Source organism: Toxoplasma gondii, chromosome III (assembly GCF_000006565.2).
Source record: "Toxoplasma gondii ME49 chromosome III, whole genome shotgun sequence".
Taxonomy (NCBI): Eukaryota; Apicomplexa; class Conoidasida; order Eucoccidiorida; family Sarcocystidae; genus Toxoplasma; species Toxoplasma gondii.
Window position 1 is genome coordinate 1,082,149 of NC_031470.1, and position 17,116 is coordinate 1,099,264.

Here is a 17,116-nt window from a genome sequence, read left to right on the forward strand (position 1 = left end):
CGGCATTTGGAAGCCAAACCCCGATAGTGAGATGCTCGCGCAGTATCATTACGCACGAGCAGTCCGTCGCTTCCTACCCTTGATAAGAAGTCGAAGAATGCCGTTTTGTCACGCTGAATGAACACCTTTGTGGTTTTTTATTGGTATCTGGTTCTCTCGCAAAGCAACACGTGTTTCCAGAACTCCCCTTGTTGCACGTGTGTTCTTGAACCACAATAAAGAACCATGAATTACCACGATCTACTTGTAACCTACAACACCGAGAGCAACGCATTTCACAATGCTACAGCGGGATCCAATCCTCATTATAGTCCATCTGGTGTCAGTTAACCCGCCTATCATTTGCGCTCGCATCTGGGAGAGTACGTTATAGTGTGTTGACAGGAGACCGGAAAAACGCCACCACCCGTCTATGATTTTCACATCACAACGCACATGTGTTCCTCTTCCTCCGGTCACACAAAAAGACGAACGTAGACACGGCACAAGGAGGCCTTACGCCTCTTATGGAGAATGTGCAGGCATGACTCCTGGCGGCGCCCTCATCTTTATGTGCCTCTCTAGTGGACATCACGAAGCTACAGACGACGGAGCAGCCGAAGACGTTCCAATAGTTCTCTCTCTTCTTTCGACACTTTTCTTGGTAATTCAACCTGCAGGAAGAGCAACGACAAGAAAAACATTGTCGGCCTTCAAGTAAAACACGGTGCACTGTCAATCTCTACAGCACCTAAGTGAAATATGCTTCCACTCAGTACAGTCCAACGGCGTTTGATGTCCTCTGCAGAAACGGTTTTCTCGCCGGATCCCTGACATGAAAAACTGCCCTAATGCATTTTCGTTTGCTACTTCAGAACCGTCTTTTAGCCCCGTGAGTTCACTCACCTCAATGACCGCAATGTGGTCCCCACGTGTAGTTGTAAGAGCTCTATCAGACATTTCCCGAGTAGTCATGCCAGGATCCTGTGCTCCTCGACCTTTGACCACGATCTTTTCACCGCTCTGGGTACCAGGAGGAATTGTGATGTGAGCAACTCCGTCAATAACCTCGATTGGTTTCTGCGCACACATATTCAGTTCAAGATACATGAGATACCTACTGTGCCTTCTGCTTTTGCGCTCGGGCAAGGAACTTCAGAATGCCGCCTCTGTTCGGCGGGCATTCCTGTTCCACGAGCAATGCTTCTCTTTACAAGGGGTTGCTTATGCCTCCAAAATACTGTAAAAGAGGATTCGACCTTAAGCGCTCCCCTGCCTCGTCTGCCATGCAAATGTCTCATGTATGTGCGAGATACAACCGCCGTGCATCGGCCGTGCCACAGAGATGCGAAACGATGACCAAAGAGAGGCACATTCCACGCCAAGCTCGTTTCCGTGATCATGAAGAGTTTGCATCTCCTGAGGGTGCTGTTCGGAAAACGACTCCTTGTCAGGTTTTCCGGGGACCTCTATCAGCACAAATTCTAGAGCCGAGAAAACAGCACTTACATCTTCTAAGCCTAAGATTGCGTCGATGTATGAAATTCTAACGATTCCCAGCAGGTTGTTGCCTTCTCTTCTGAAGGCGGTGTCGTTCTCCACTTCCACTTTAAGCAGTCTGAAGAAAGAATTGCAGTCCACAACACGAAGTCTCTCGGTAACCTTTTTCCAGTGCGTCGAATTCGCTCGACGTCGAACATCACTAGAGCACAGCTTGAATGTGAACGCATGGTTCTCAGCGTAGCTTGCTTGACACATCCACATCGTTCAACACCCGGTACCGCTGGTCCAGCAAATGTTCAGTTGCCCATTCGCTTGTTTCCGTTTAGGCTCTTTTCGATTTAGAGAAGCACAGCAGCAACCATTCACACGCACTCTGAAGACTACAAGTATCGCACTCACAAGTCTCCTGACGGGCCCCCGTTTACGCCCACGTCGCCCTGTCCCTTGATCCGGAGACGCATGCCGTCAGAAACGCCTGCGGGAATCATCACCTGAAGCCACGCAAGAGAAAACAAACTGAAGCGTTGGCTACATTGCCCCGTTGGAGGTTATTAAGAATGCAGCAGAAACTGTGTACGCTACTACAACGCAAGTCACCTTTTCGGAGACGCGGACCGACCCTTCTTGTGGAAACATCAACTCGACGTCGTGTTCAAACTTCCTTGGTCCCCGTACCCACCACAGCTTTAATACACCTCCTACTCACTTGGAGGGTTTTTTCGTTCTTAACGCGGCCGGAGCCACTACAATTCGAGCAGCGAAGACGCGCCTCCTCTCCACTCCCACGACAAGCTTGACATGTCTGCGACGTTCTCAGTATCCCCACATTTGTGGTCGTTGTCTGAACACAAAAGCAGAAACCAACCGTCAGCTGAACTCGATGTTGGAGACGTTTCGAGGCTACTAATGGTGACATGCACATCAGTGATTCTGTTGCCTTCAGTGTAGAAACAGTCTTTTCGCAGTGACAAACAGGGACACACGGTCTGGATGCTCAAATTGGTGGTTCGTATGGTACGTGGCGACAGTGCTTCTGTTCATGAACCGGCGCATTTGGACCCGAACCCCGCGAGACTTGAGAAGCTCAAGGCTTGCTCAGTGAAAAACATCAACGATGAAAAGCCTATGATCCGCATGTGTCCCCATCGGGTTCAAAACCTCTCCCCCGGTTTGGCTATCAAAACATCTACACTGCAGAATTCCTGGCAGCTGAAGAAGCAGACCTGTCCTCGACAGAATACGAAACATCCATGCACAGTACCTTGACGATTGCGCCTTTGCCGTCACAGGCTGTGCAAGCAGTTGCCTTCTGGCCATCTTTCCCGCCAGTGCCCTCGCAGCAGTCGCAGTTCTCAAGCGCCTCCACAGTGACCTGCTTTTCGGCATCGCCGCAGCCGATTTCACTCAGCTGAAGCGTGACGCTTGCCCACACGTCGTTTCCTCGAACTCTGTCTAAACTAGTCCGTCTCCGCCGGGCGTTGCTGCCTCCGAAAAAGCTGGAGAAGACTTTCATAAGTCCCGGAGGCGACGTGCCAACCGCCTCGTCGTTCTGTTGGTCGTTTTCATCATCTTCCTCTCCCAGAGCGTGACTGTCCGCGTCTCTTGCACTGTGTCGTTCAGGAGAGTAATGTGCGCTTTCTTCTCCGGAACCGTTTGTCGAGGACGGCAGCAGAAACGCACGAGCTACGTTTACAGGGACGCGTCCTAGGTTGTCGTAAGCCGATCGCATGTCATCATCGGTCAGAACAGCGTGGGCGGCACGGAGCATGTTGAGGACAGAGGGATCGCCTCCCACATCACAAAGTTCCTTCTGTGCCTGGCGAAAGCGGGCATCAATCTCTGTCTTCTCTGCCTCCTTAGATACCCCGACGAGGCCATAAAGATCCATGTCAACTGGCACGCTTTCCGGACAGGAGACATCGTCTGTCTGTGCATCACCGTCAGCGTCCCCTCGCTTCCGACCCAGGAACGGGAACGCACCTAGCGGAGGAAGCAACCGGCTCTGGGGTAGTGGCGCCGGCACCGGCTGTTGGTGAAAATTTCGGAACAGCGGCTTTGTAGGGGAGTGTACGGAATCGTGCTGGGTCTGACTCGTCGTTGAAACCGCAACGAACGATGAGACTACTGCCGCCAAACCTTTGCCTGCTCTCCCTGATCTCAAGCATTCGTCAGATCCGACCGACCCAAACGAGGCTCCAGAGGCAGCAAGACTCAAGCTCGGCTTCGCAGGGCCCGGCGAGCGGACTCGGACGTCGGCGGCCAGAAAGCCTGCACATGCTGACGCGCCGCTAGCTTGGTCATCCCTTTCTTTGCCCTGACAGTGGGCCGTGTGAGTGTTCCATCGTAGGCACTCTTGAAGGCGTAGAAACGAGGCAGGGGAGAACGGGTGAAGCGGGTGTGGAGCCCTGGAAGAGAGTCCGGCAGCGAATACGGTGAACCAAAAGAGTGTAAAGAGAGTGAGGTGATAATGAAGCAACCCAGGACCCAAGCACAGTAACAGTCGACCTCTTTTGACCGCCGTGCACAGCCCAGTTGACCTGGCTTTCGACGGAAGCCCAGGCGCAGAAACTTTTTTGGTTCGGTGAGAAAAAATCTGTGAAAATACATCGGAAACCCAAGTGGTGACGTCGTCGTGGAAATCCACCATTTGGGGAATATCTGCACCAGAAACGGGTGGCATTTTGGAGTCGGGAAAATGAGACGCGTGTGTAACACTGGCAGCCAGCCAACGTTGATTATCTGCTTCCCCACCCCTCTCAAGAAAATGGGCACTGCTCCGCACGACTGTCGATCTGGCTTGACTTGAAGCCTGCATATCGGCTTACGTCAAAATCCAGGGGACACACTGCATAGATTCTTGAGCCGGAGAGGGCGTGCCTGTCCCATTGTTCTTGCGAGCGCACCCAGTCTTCTCAGACAGATACCGGCACGGCTGATAACAGATAAAGACAAACCTTTCGGACACCCCGTTACAAGTGAGTGTTTGCTTCCTCTACCGATGGAGTTAAGCAAAAGTGCTCGAAGAGAGTCGCACGCGATGACGTCACTGGAACAGACTAGCTTGCGTGTGGTCGTCCCTCAGGTAGTCGTTGTTGCTCGACAGCTACTTTTTAAACACTCCCGCATCCCGGTCGGAACTTCAGAGACTAGCTGGACGGGAGTCTTGAAGAAGAGTCACGTACTTATATTTGTGAATACTAGTGCATAGTAGCTGACGTCGGATATAGATGTCCAAGGTTTCTCGTTCGCTGTCGTGTATTCTTACTCTAACAGTGGGAACTCTGCCTCTCGAGTATTTTGCAGTCAATATGCGATTGCGCTGCCACGCCTTCAACATGCACACGTTTAACATCGAATGTTTCACCTTGCTCTCCCATTCAAAATTAGCAACTCGAACGGAACGCTTGCGAACACACTCACACAATATTGTCTGCTCCCGAGAAGGGCACTGCCGTGGAGCGGGCGGCCGCCAAAACGGTTGGGTACCGAGGCGAAATACCAAGCTCTGATACAGATGCCATTCGGGAGTCGACGTGGTATTTCTTGATCAGAGCGTTGACTACAACTGTTTATGCTTGTCGAGTATTCGTCCCACGGAGACACCAGCCCCACTCCGGGCACGACCAGCTGCGACTGTAGAGCGTCCTTAGGGAAAAAAAGACATGGATTACTAAGGACCAGGCTGGGTAAATTTCCACAGCCGTCAAACACAAAATCTAGCCAGCTTATGGATGTCGCTTCGCGGAAGAGGAAAACACGGCGCCAGGGAGACAAAAAAACACACACGGCGTCCTAGTCAGCGACAGAGGCCTAGGATGCAGCTCCGTCAGAAACGCAGATGGCGCCTCAAAGCCGATGGACAAGTCTCAGCCAAAGAGCACCACAAACCTTGAACCATGCAAAGTTTTCCCGTACACGAAGACAGGTGAAAGAAAAACGTGGTACCATTTTAAGCCTTCTAACCCAGTTCGTTGTCTTCAGACAAACGGTAGAAAGGCGCATGCACGGTGGCAACGCAGCGCAAAAACGGCCAGAATGTGTGCGTGCCATATGGCAGGTTCTGTAGCCTTCTTTCTGGTTGCGAGCTGACACTTTCGCAAGTATCGAAGCAAATCGCACGAAGACTGGCGTCCACAACTGCAGGTGATAAACGGTGGTGCCTGTTAAATTGTGGCAGTTCCATATGGGAGTGTACGGACCTCTTCATGAGCGCCATCTTCGATGCCATTGCCGTGACAACATCTCAAGGAAGCCGTCACGGGTACGAGCACAACTGGCGCTGTATAGTTCAATACAGCGATCCGCATCGACAAAACAATCTTCATGAATGTGCTAAACACAAGAATGCAATCTCAATCGATGGAGCAATGAAACCTGATGAAGGCTGAACTAACTTGTTGCGACACCACAGTTCACTTGTCGCCCACTATTGGCGTTAAGCACTCGTGTCAGTTGAACGTGGCAGCGTCACAATGTATCCTCTCCACCTGTGTCTTTGCGTCGTTCCTGAATTCAGCGTAAAGATTCGCTCTGGTCCACGCCAGAGCGCCTGGAGGTACTTTTAGTCCAGCGCTTGGGTGATGACGGGCTTCCGAGCTGCTGTTGGGTGCACTAGCACCCAAGGTGTTCTATTGGCCGTGGTACACCTCAGTCGTGCCAGCTCTAAGATGTGGGTCATGATGGATATCATGTGAGAGAGTTCTCGTACTTGACGTGCGAGGGTGTGTAATATTTCAATGTGTTGTATGACCGTGGTGCTCTCGTTTACGAAGGCAACAGGAAACGGGATCAGAGTGTTTGAAGTAGCTGAAAGACAGCGAGTGAGGCATCACGACGGTCACACCATCATTATCCTGTTTCGCGCTCGTTTTTACAGGCGTTTGCCACTGAGGCTATCGTTGTTCAACTGTCCTTCAGGGAGTCAGAAGAGAGGTGAAACCGTTTTCCAGGCGGAATAGGCGATATTCCCCGTAAGATCGTGTCTTTCCAATTATTTAGGGCAATTTTGAAGGTTCGCTTTGACTGAATTGAGCATCAGCCTTAGTGAGTCGGACAGGGCACAGACAACGGGGACGCCACTTCCTCTGGCTTGTGTGATTCATCGTCGCAGATCTCGTGGCTAGGTGGAGGCAATTGCCACCTTCATCCACATTCTTCCATTATATTTCGTACGCCTCGATTCGTTTGCTCCCGCAACTTCAATGATGGTGATGAATTGACGGAATCAGCAGAGTTTAACGCTGATCAAATTTCAGCGCTGCCAAAGAATGGTAGAGTTCACCCACCTTTACCCCTATAGGAAGGCCTTCGGCTCTACAATTCTCCACTTGACTTTTCTTCGAATAGTTTGCAGGTGAGACCGTGACGTAGATATCTTCTCAAGAACCTGCGGGCTCCAAAAATTCCCAGTCTGCACAGTCAACGCTGGGAATGCGGTGTGCGGCGGCGAAACGATGATGTATTGCGAATGGCTTCCAGCAACTCTTCACGTTCCCAGAGTAGAGAAGGAATAGTAATACATCGAAAACGACGTAGAAGCTGCATGAAGTGTCGGTAATTCGTTCTAAGCACAGCCTCTGTCGAAACGCAGCCGCAGTTGCCGCATCCCGTACGAGTTGCACACTTTTGGGTTCATCGGTCGGTGACATTCCCAGCCAGGTTTTGCTGGTTAGGCTCGTGGCTATCTGGACCACAACGCTGTACAAGATCAAATACCTGCTTTGCAACTTCGTTCTCGAATGCAATGTAACCGAGGCCATCACCTGCTCTGCTCCCTTCATCCAGCTTGCACACCTATGCAACAGCATGCTTCGCATCCAGTCGCGGTATACAGATTGAACACCTTCTCTGTCAATGTTGCGCGGCTGTCACTAACTTATACGTCGTACTCTCCTGGGCAATTCCAACAGGGATTGTCTGTCTCTGGGCAGTAGGACGCAACGTGGCATAACCAGTCGTGCGACAGCTTTGTTATCAACGCGTACCGGACAACTCATTTGGCCATCATCATGATTCTTGTGCCCGAATCGGACTGGGAAGAGACAGTCTTCGCAGACAGTGTGAGCGCAAGGCACAAACGTGACAGGCCTCGACGGAGCTGCACAGAAACTCACGGCATACGGGCCTGTTTTCCGTGGGGAATACGGGCGTTTCAGCGCGGCGGGCTTCTACGTCAAGACTCACGTTGCGAACAGGCCGCGCAGCAGAGAGAACTTTCTATGGCCCGAGTGCTTTTGGAAAGCCTGTAGAGACCACCAACAAACTCGTTTGATGCCAGGACCTCATGGTTCAAGTCCGTGTTTTCCTAAACTGGTGGTGTACGACACCAGAAAAATAAATGAGCTGCATACACATGATCCGTTTACGGAGCCAAAAGATACCTCCTAATCTCTGGGCACCCGCTCAAGCTGCCTTTTCACCTGGCCAGTTTTTCCTGAGTCAGACGCACGCGGGTGTTAGTGATATCAGTAAGAACCAGTTGTAAACGAGGCAGTATTGAACTAGTATTATCAACGACATGAAAACAATCAGGGCATTTCGCTTGTACGTCTTCTTGTAACACCGCACGAACATAGATGACGTGATTGTTGCCTCGGCGATAGATTGTGTGTGATGCTCAGGCGCTGAGTCGCGCCGCAACTTACTCCATTAGCATGAGCTGATAAACAAGTTGCTTGTCTAGTTGTGCCTTTAGCTCGTTAATGCAGTCGACTCTTTCTGAAACCTACAACAACGTAGAGAAATCACTTCAGTCATTTGGTTAGCATTAGCGGCGGCAAATCCCGTGCATGTCTGCCTCTTGTGGGCCCTGTACCGAAAGGTCAAGTCCACATATCTACTACATTGTCGCCTAGTAAACAAGTACAAGCCACGCTTTGCAGGAAGGCTCACGATTCGTCCGTAACAACAGGTCATCTCATCGCCGTCCCACGCCGCTTCCACCAATCTGGCAGCATGCCAGACTGTTTCTCGAAAAGGGTATAGTGCTCTTATTGCAAAAGACCAACTGCGATGTCCTCGTGATGTGTTCCTTAGACCAAGATGATAACACAATGTCACACTTGTATTCCCATTGAGGACGACAATAACACAGATCTGAGTCTTTCTTCAGAGTGTGTGAGGATGTCAAAGTGTTGATGAGACGTTTACCAGTGCTTGTTAAACGGTTCTATTCGGTGCGGATGTCTTCTTTTAGATAACCTAGTCAGGAGGAACCAGCCAACCGAAAATCGCAGCCATGCCAGGATAACGAAGGCATGTTCTGGTATGTATCCCTGTATCCGGACCTTAGCCACCATTTTAGCGCCGCTTCAGAAATGAAGAGATAGCTAAGCACATAGAAGAGGCTCAACGAGGCAAGAAGGCTTGTGAGTGCGCGATATCACTTTTGTTTTTTACCTTGAGTCGGAGCATGAAGCTCCGACCGAGTTAAAGAAAGACACATTTTTACCTCGCAAGAAGCCATCATCGACTGTTCCCACCATTTCCTCTCCCTCGCTTCGGCTGCTGCTACAAGGGCCCTCTCGCCAGCTAATACCTGCTGCTGTGCCCGCTGTAGACATCACACCAATGAGAGAATTCTTCCATACACCAGAGGGCCTAATGACCGCCACCTTCCGAGTTGTGAGTCATGCGATGACCTGGAAGAAAGCTTACCGCGGATTTCCGCATCCGTCCCTCCAGCTTTGTGATCTCTTGTTCGTGCTCTTGACTCTGAGCCAGGAACCGCTTTTTCTGCTGACGTTGCGTGTCTTCCAGCTCCCAATGCGTTTGTGCGAGCTTTGATTGCAGCTCTTTGATGTTGTTTTCCTGGGTACGTATGTCACGTTTTGACGTTTGTAATTCCACGCTTAGACATTCCTTTTCCCTCGTCAGAAGTTTTGTTTCTTTTTGTTGTCGCCGAACCTGTGTATGCAGTTCAATTCCTAGCACGGAGAGAGGGATTATCCAGAGGAAAGGAGTGTGCATCTGCGCAGCTCATCCTCCGCAGTTCTCTTCCGGTACCGTTCGCCCTTTCTGTGGAAGGGCAGCTCTGGGTGCTTTGCCATGAAGAAGCGAAATGCTCACACACGCAAGGAAATCCATCGACGACAGCAGTCGTCAACTCTGCCGCACGGCGGCCGGGTGAACATCTGCGCGCAGATGCGCTTGTTCGGATCCACAGTGCACCGTTGAAAATTGCAGACTCCCACGAGAGAGCAGTGGGTTACTCTTACTTAGGTCAGGCACAACAGAGCGTACAACGTAGCTAGTGTGATGCGGAAAGGAGAGAAGGGACGTCTTGCACCATCGGAGCACCGAAGAAGTTACTAGAAACAGTTGTACCCTGGGATGTGCGTGTCTCTCTCATAGCCGGAGGTAGGTCCATAATTCTGACAGGATGTCTTGAATCAACGCAAGGTCCTCCCTAGTTGTATGTGTGCGCTTTCTGCCAGCGCTGCCCCATTCTTCAGTGTGCCCCTTACCAGCCGGAGCATGGAACGCTCAGCATCCTCGTATCGCATACAACTATTGTTCATGACCTGAACAGAAGGCGAACCAGAGGTAGTGGTTCCGAGTCAAACAATCAGAAGGTATTCCATGTCGGTGCCACAACCAAATATACCCATCCATTTGCCCATTAGTCCGAATGCACAAATGCCCCAGCCTGCTTTCTGTATTTGCTGCCCTAGCATTATAGGTTGTGTCGGTTGTCCCTGTCAATTTGCCAAGAAGGAAGACGATCCTGGGTGCAGTATCTGGCAGCTTCTGCCGGGATATCCATGTTTAGCAATAAAAACAGGCAGACAGAACAGTACCGCTTGGCTACCTCAGACAGTCTACAACAACTGCGTACCTCGGATTGACGTTGCTCTGCGTCTGCCTTGTCCTTAATTACGCGTTTTAGATGCGACACTGTTTCTGCTAGATCGCATATCTCCTGGGTTAGTTCACGGTTCCTTTCTTTGATCTCATCTATTTGTTTCCATCCTCTAGTCCGTGATCGGAGAGGTTTCGACGATTCTGATGAATTTACAAAGGATGAGCTTCGGTCACCTGCTGAACTAGCGGGAGCTTGCTGATCAACGCGATTATGGATGATGTCTCTGTGCTTCGCTTCGATGACCTCCCTCCTTATGAGGTCCAGTTCTGTCCGTAAGTGAGCAATGATACGGTTTGCCACGTCTCGCTGCTTCATGAGCCATTCCAACTCTGTTTGTTGTTTCTTGACAATCGACTTTGTGCATTCAAGACTGGTTTGCATAGCCAGCAGCGCAAAGTCGCGCTGTTCTATATCTGCTTGCCGCAGGTGCAACTGATGCTGCAGCTTAGAAAGTGAAGGAGTTGTTTGCCTTGGTCCTGTTGAGTTATTTCCGTCAGTAGACGGACGACACGTGGATTCATGTGCTTGAATATTCATTGTGAACGAACCAGTTGCCTTCCTATTCGTAGCGCTGAGCATAAAGGTACAAGAACCTTTCAGCGATCAAGTCGCAGCTGCCCCGTTCAGAATTGACACAGTTTGATAGAGCCTGGGTTAGAAACGTTCAACTGCACAAGAGAGCCAGAATGACTAGTTCGTTTCCTCAATACGCGACAAAAAACTGAGCCTGCAGGAGATATGCACTGCGAACGATGCGACGTTCAAGTGGCCATCAGCGGTTGAGAGGCACCTGGAGGCACGAATGTGGGGACCGCTGGCTGTGCACGACTTCTCTATTGAGACCCTACTGCAAATAACTAAAGATGGTTGGTTTCGTCTAACACTTTGGACGATACTATTTAATGTCCCTGCATCAGTTTTAGGTTAAACGTTCGTCAAAGAAACTGCAACGTCCCATGCCTGAATGTGTTCAATTAGTCTTCTAGATCATGTACGTGGCACCGTGACAATTTGTAGCATACCAAAGCACCACAAGCCGCTAGCGAAACTAGCATATCGGTGAGATCATCAACTCTCACCGCGAAGTCAACGGTCCAGCGATTCTCTCCGCAGGAGAACGCAATCAGGATGCAGCTCAAGGTTGTCGATGACTCTGCGGGACTCCTCGATGCATTACAACTTGACCAGAGTGGCTAGAAACACGAAGGAAAAAGAAGACACATGAGGAAAAACACACTTGACCAAAATACCTTGCACATTTTCTACATAGAGACGACTTCCATAGCCGGTTCATCAAGCTACCACGTGTTTCACACACATGGTCTAATCTCGACAGGTAGACCTGTGGCCGCACAATTCGCCACCCTGATTGCGTGGAACCACTTAGTCTGCCCGGAATAGACTCGGGTACTGCGTGTCTGGTGGCAGCTGGCATGTGATGTACACAGGAGACGATAGAACTATGAGGCCTTTCTGTTGGTTCAATCTTGTCGCTTTAATACGACCACGCATTCCGTTTGCACGTCCGTCAATGTGAAAACACAGACAGGTGCCGTTCTTTCCTTCATACGGAAAATGTGAGGGACAGCAGCGTCTGTCCAACTGCGTGATCAGGGGACCGCACATCCTCGCCAGCATTTCTGTGTTACTCTTGTTGTGTGATAACTGTCCTAAGTATTGGTGGATGATGTATTTAACGAACACCCGCGTGCCCAAACTGCATTTCTCCACCACTGAGAGCCAATTAGTTTGGTTGTACGCTGCTGATGCACGCTTAAGCAGCTCTATTAATTGTAGTAGCTCTTATTCACTACTTTGTAAATGTAACACGTACACCATCTCTTTCTTCTGAAGAGTTGACCTGATAGAATGCTTTCTCGGGAAAGGACATGTAAAAGCTTCATCGGTGCGAAGAGTACACTTGAAACCCATAGTGTCACCAGCATACAGGAAGGTATTGGCAACTTTTGGCAGAAGTGCCTTTCTTTGCAGCAAACCAATTGTTTCATGTTCGTGCGTCAGGATAGCACTCACATCCAGTGGAAGCCACAAGACCTGGACCTCCTGGCTAGCTAACATCTACAGCGTCGTCCAGTCTGCGAATGTGCGTTCAACAGCAATAGTGCTCTGCCAAGATTTTCTGTTTGGTCTTCAGTCAGTCCTTCACTTTCCTCCAGATCATCAGGGGCGGTATAGTCTCGTTGTTTCCTTCTCTTCGCATGGATTCCGATTCCGAAATGACAGTTCACTCCCACCCCGAAAAGGAATCAGTTCGTGTGCTACGACGAGTGTGTGTCGTGGTAGTTTCTTTGGGGTTTATGGTGACACCAGCATCATGTGCGACAGCACCGAATTTGCCGGAGCTGGGCGGACACAGGTTTCCCTATCGTTTTACAGCGGATGAGGCCTCGGTTCCTTCGGGTGGTCAGGCGCCTCTGACCGGACATTTCTCGGACTTCGCCAGCACCGGCTGCTCTTCATCTTTTTGTGGGTGGCCTATCGTCGGCGCATTTTCTACCGAACCAGAACCCGAACACAGACAACTTGGAGCATCTCATATGCTAGGAAAGGTCATTGAAACTGCAGGCGTTGCTGCGAGTGATTTACTCCGACCACACCTAGGCGTCCTTGCAGCTGGTGTCAACAACTACTTTCCACAAGCTGTAGCATCCCTCTCGCCACGTCCTCTATCTGGTGGTTTTCGGCAGGATGACCCGAGTAACTATGCACTGCTGCAAGTGCTTCCTCCTCTTGTTCTGGGAGGCGGAGGAGAAACGGTTTCCTTTCCCCCAGTAGCCGGTACTTTTTCACGTTCACCCGGACTCTATCAGGACGATGTCGCTGACCTGTCACGTGGTCCTTTCATTTCCTCAACTTCCTCGGTCCATGAATCACTATCAGCGTCGTCGCCGGTCCTAAGTCGAGTAGCTGTCCTTAGGAACACGCTTCCAGCGGCTGCTGCTGTCATTCCGCGACCGCGAGCCTCCAGAGTTGAACTCGGTGATGAAGTATCAAGAACAGAACAGGACCTGCTCCATGGAAACTATAGTTTACATTCCAACCAAGAAGTTGGCGACACAGTTTTTACGAAGGTGGATGACCAGCGTCCTGAAAACCCTACATCTCTGTCGACAGATGCCCGAGGAGCTCCGCAGCAAAACAGTGAAGCCACTGGACTTGGACATCAGCCTGTAGGATATGTCCTCCAGCCAAATGTTGGTGACGACCTACGGAACGCCGTTTCAGGTGGGAAATGGGTGGAAGACAACAGTGTGGATGTGGTGAGAGAAGGGACGATGAAGCGACTGAAAAAAGAAATTGACGGAACAGCGGAGAAGCGGAAGGCTTCGTTGGCGAGCAAAGCAAATGAACCAGTAAGTCGCACTCAACGAATGAGTGGTCATTCCGGCTGCCGGTTGCTCAACAGCGGGAGCTGTATCATCCAGAGACGTTTAGTGGTTTTCTAACAAAGATCATGACCACACGCACTACAATCAACCACATGGATGCTGTTGTCAAACGCGGCGCATGCTGTTACCGAGGCCACCATGAACATTGCCCGGTTGATACATTCCCCTTCCCTTCACAGCGCATAACGCCTCCCTCGCGGTTCGCGTCGTTAGACAAAAGTTAGACAAAAAACATCCAAGGAACTCAAGCAGCCGTGTCAGGAAGGCATTGTATACACTAGGGTGCTCGTTATAGCTCATTTGGCATTTCCTATGCACAAAGCTCGCACACGTCACCGCATGTGTATGTTGAAACTCTATGAGGATGTGCCGTTACGCTCCCTCGGTTGATGGGTTTCTAATTCTCTGCAGCATACTCGAGCAGCGGAAGGTTTGGTGCCAATTCTCTTTAACCCGGATGTCGCAAATGCAGCTGCAGCAGGGTTGATGATCGAATGTAAGAATCCTGTGCTGTCTGTGCCGCTTGGTGGATCCGTCACACTGCATCTTCGTGGGCTTGACAACGACATCTACCAGATTTTTCTCTCTGGAGTTATGTCGAGCAAACAAGACATAGAGCTAGATGTGTGGAATTCAGCTGGCATCTACTACGAGGACGAAACACTTGCGCAATGTCAAGAGCTAGGCACGTCCAAACTGAAATTTTTCATTGCAGGAAAACCCCAGTACGAGTTGATTCCCAAAGTTATCTACTTTTGTTCTGCCACCATCGGTACGCTTCCTGAGTCATTATACAGACCCTTGCGGCCTTATCCCTTACAACATGTGCGGCCCCTTGACAGAAGTGTAACCACAGTACCAAAGCAAAATCGAATAAGCTAGGCCATGCATTGTAGTTGTCACATTATAACTGGATATTTTTCTGCACAAAACATCCTCGATCCAGAACTGTACCACTCAAGTCGAATAAACGGCAGCTAACGACAAGCTGGATCGTTACACTGCAGAGGTGCCTGCAGCATGTGGCTAAGTTTAGATGAACGTCTAACGTCCTAAGAGTATGAGCATGCCGAGGAACTCATGACATCACAACCGATAAGCTTCTTTTTAGTAACAAGACAGCAGCAGGCGAAACGAGAGTGTGTGGCGTATACATGTTTTGGTCCAGATATGCTTACGTTGTCCAGCAGCTTCAGTGTGCCTCTCGCCGCACACATGCACACTCCTGTTGTTCATGGTTCGTTAATTTGTCGACGGCAGCTATCACTCTCATGCGCCATAGTATTTGCCGTTTTTAGCTGCTGCTTGTTACTGTGGTGATGGCGGTTGTCACTCCCATACGCCAAATTATTTGCAATCTTGGGTTGTTGCAGTTGCTTTTGCGCACCCTGCACCGATGTCACTGTGGAAATTAATCACAGAAACATTCGGCGAATCTGAAATTCCCGCCTCAGTTCCCTCCCGTTCCGAATGCCTTTTTTCGAGAGCAGGGGCCCGCTTTATTGTGGAAAAATTGGTTGCTGTGTTGCCTTTGCAGTTTGTATCCCAAACCAGTCCTGGAAGGCTCCTTTCTACGGACACATGTCTGACGACGACAGGCTATATCTTCAAAGGGCAATCAGTAGTCAGTAATATACAAGGCCAGTTTGCTGATGTAAACGAGTGATTCGCGAGCATTCACCGGCCTCGGAAGCCCCAAGACGTCGTACAGCATCTTGCATTCTTGTTCCCTCCACCGCTTGACCCATGCATCTTTGTAAGCTGTGGAAACCAGCAGATATCAAGTCATCTTACGTCGTTTTGATGTGTATCATTATCTATCGCACTCTGAAATTCCAATGAAATTTGTCTTACTCGACCCTTGCATGGCTCGCCTGCAGACAGGACCCCCGGTACTGTTGCATCGGCAGCATGGTGAGACGAGTTGACACTTTTTACCCATCCACACCAAGCCACTGTGGCTACCATAGAAACGAAAGGGAGCATGACTGAGTCCGGCAGTCGGTGTTGAATATTTATGTATCGCAACAGCTTGTGCCAAGGCAGACAGTTGTGGCACCCGAATCCGACTACTTCAACCGCAGCAGATGCGGTGTCACTTCTAGAGATGGTGAACGGCTAACAACAGTTCCATCATATCATTGTTAAAAATACGTACTACTTCCGTTGCAGAATGCAATAAAAAAGCGTGAGACGAATGCGGCAGCACCGTCAAACTAGACGCTACGTCGAGGCGGGTTTTACGGCAACGGCACATGTGGCAGCTGTGCTGGACGACGAAACAGGGGCGGGCCATCTTTTCTCCTGTCACTATTTTTGCGAGAGACTAGAGTCATTATGCTACTTATGTCCTGGAGCTGTATGTTGCAGTCAGTTGTGACGGTAAAGGCTGCATGATCAAGCAGGTCCAGTCCTGTTGCTGTTGCCTTTTCCCAGTGCCATTCAATGCAGCTCGGCTTCTTTTCCTTAACAGGCCGTCCGGTGGCATCACACTTGGTTCGTACAACCTCCAAATGAGCACGAATGAGCAATCCTCTGTCCACTATACGGACTGTTTTTCCCTTGCTGTTCTTGCATCTGCGGCGTTTTTTGCCGATTCGCACGGATTACATTTTACAAATTCCGTTCTGCGCGGCAGACTGACTGAATCGAAGGCCTAGTGAGAGCACAACGTGTGCGACCAAGAGTCTCAGTCAACCCCCACTGAGTATATGGGGTTATCGCGTAGCCGCCTTTCCACTCGTACGGCGGCGACGTTTTTTTAGATAATCTTCTGGTGAGCAGCCTTGCAATGCACGCGTGCGGTATATGAGTCGGTGTCTACGAGCCTCTGTGTACCAGAGGTATAATTGTGACACTTTTCTATCAATGGAGGCCTCTGCAAGTGACATTTCGGCTACTGCCTCCGCAGAAAGGCTTCGCCTACGAGCCGAGGCTCGCCAGCGGCGACTTCTGGAAGCAGAGGCTGCCCGCCGTATGCACGTTGTCACTGGGACCCCGGTGCAGTGGAAGACCCCAACCAGCAGCACTGATCTCCGAGAAGGTGTGAGGGACACAACCGTGGTGCTGGAGCAGAATTCACTGAATGTTCTGGATAGTTCAGGTGGTCCCCAAAATTCAGGGAACGTGGGACCTTCCGTGGCTGACCCAGATGGTAGGGAACTTCCTGGCGGTAAACGCGATAATCGATGCCAGTGGGGCCTACCCTCTGACAAAACCATTTCTGCAGTAAACTCCCGAGAATTGTTCAGTCAATGTAAACAGGCAGAGATGAACCGAGGACCTACAGAGCTGATAGGCGTGTCCGAGTCTTCGACGGGGAAAACGGTGCGGGCGAGAGTCAATCAGGTTGCCGTGGCGG

At 50.4% G+C, this 17,116-nt stretch overlaps 3 protein-coding genes across 3 annotated transcripts; all 3 read right to left on the reverse strand.

Annotated features, from left to right (window-relative positions):
• Nucleotides 1-75: 75 nt before the first annotated feature.
• Nucleotides 76-6,711, reverse strand: TGME49_253650 (DnaJ C terminal region domain-containing protein). Its single transcript, XM_002369380.2, has 6 exons — nt 2,744-6,711; nt 2,189-2,323; nt 1,882-1,973; nt 1,489-1,597; nt 886-1,059; nt 76-653 (listed from the first exon to the last, which is right to left on the reverse strand). Exons 1-6 carry the CDS (start codon nt 4,295-4,297, stop codon nt 579-581), a joined length of 2,139 nt encoding a protein of 712 aa, XP_002369421.2. The 5' UTR covers nt 4,298-6,711; the 3' UTR covers nt 76-578.
• A 3,445-nt stretch (nt 6,712-10,156) lies between these two features.
• TGME49_253660 (hypothetical protein) lies at nt 10,157-10,660 on the reverse strand (the record flags this gene model as incomplete). The annotated part of the gene is made up of 1 exon (XM_002369381.1): nt 10,157-10,660. The coding sequence occupies one exon, from the start codon at nt 10,658-10,660 to the stop codon at nt 10,157-10,159; it is 504 nt and encodes a 167-aa protein (XP_002369422.1).
• Nucleotides 10,661-12,560: 1,900 nt separating this feature from the next.
• TGME49_253670 (hypothetical protein) lies at nt 12,561-15,822 on the reverse strand. The gene is made up of 2 exons (XM_018781017.1): nt 14,934-15,822; nt 12,561-13,650 (listed from the first exon to the last, which is right to left on the reverse strand). The coding sequence occupies exons 1-2, from the start codon at nt 14,989-14,991 to the stop codon at nt 13,463-13,465; spliced, it is 246 nt and encodes an 81-aa protein (XP_018638174.1). The 5' UTR covers nt 14,992-15,822; the 3' UTR covers nt 12,561-13,462.
• Nucleotides 15,823-17,116: the final 1,294 nt, after the last annotated feature.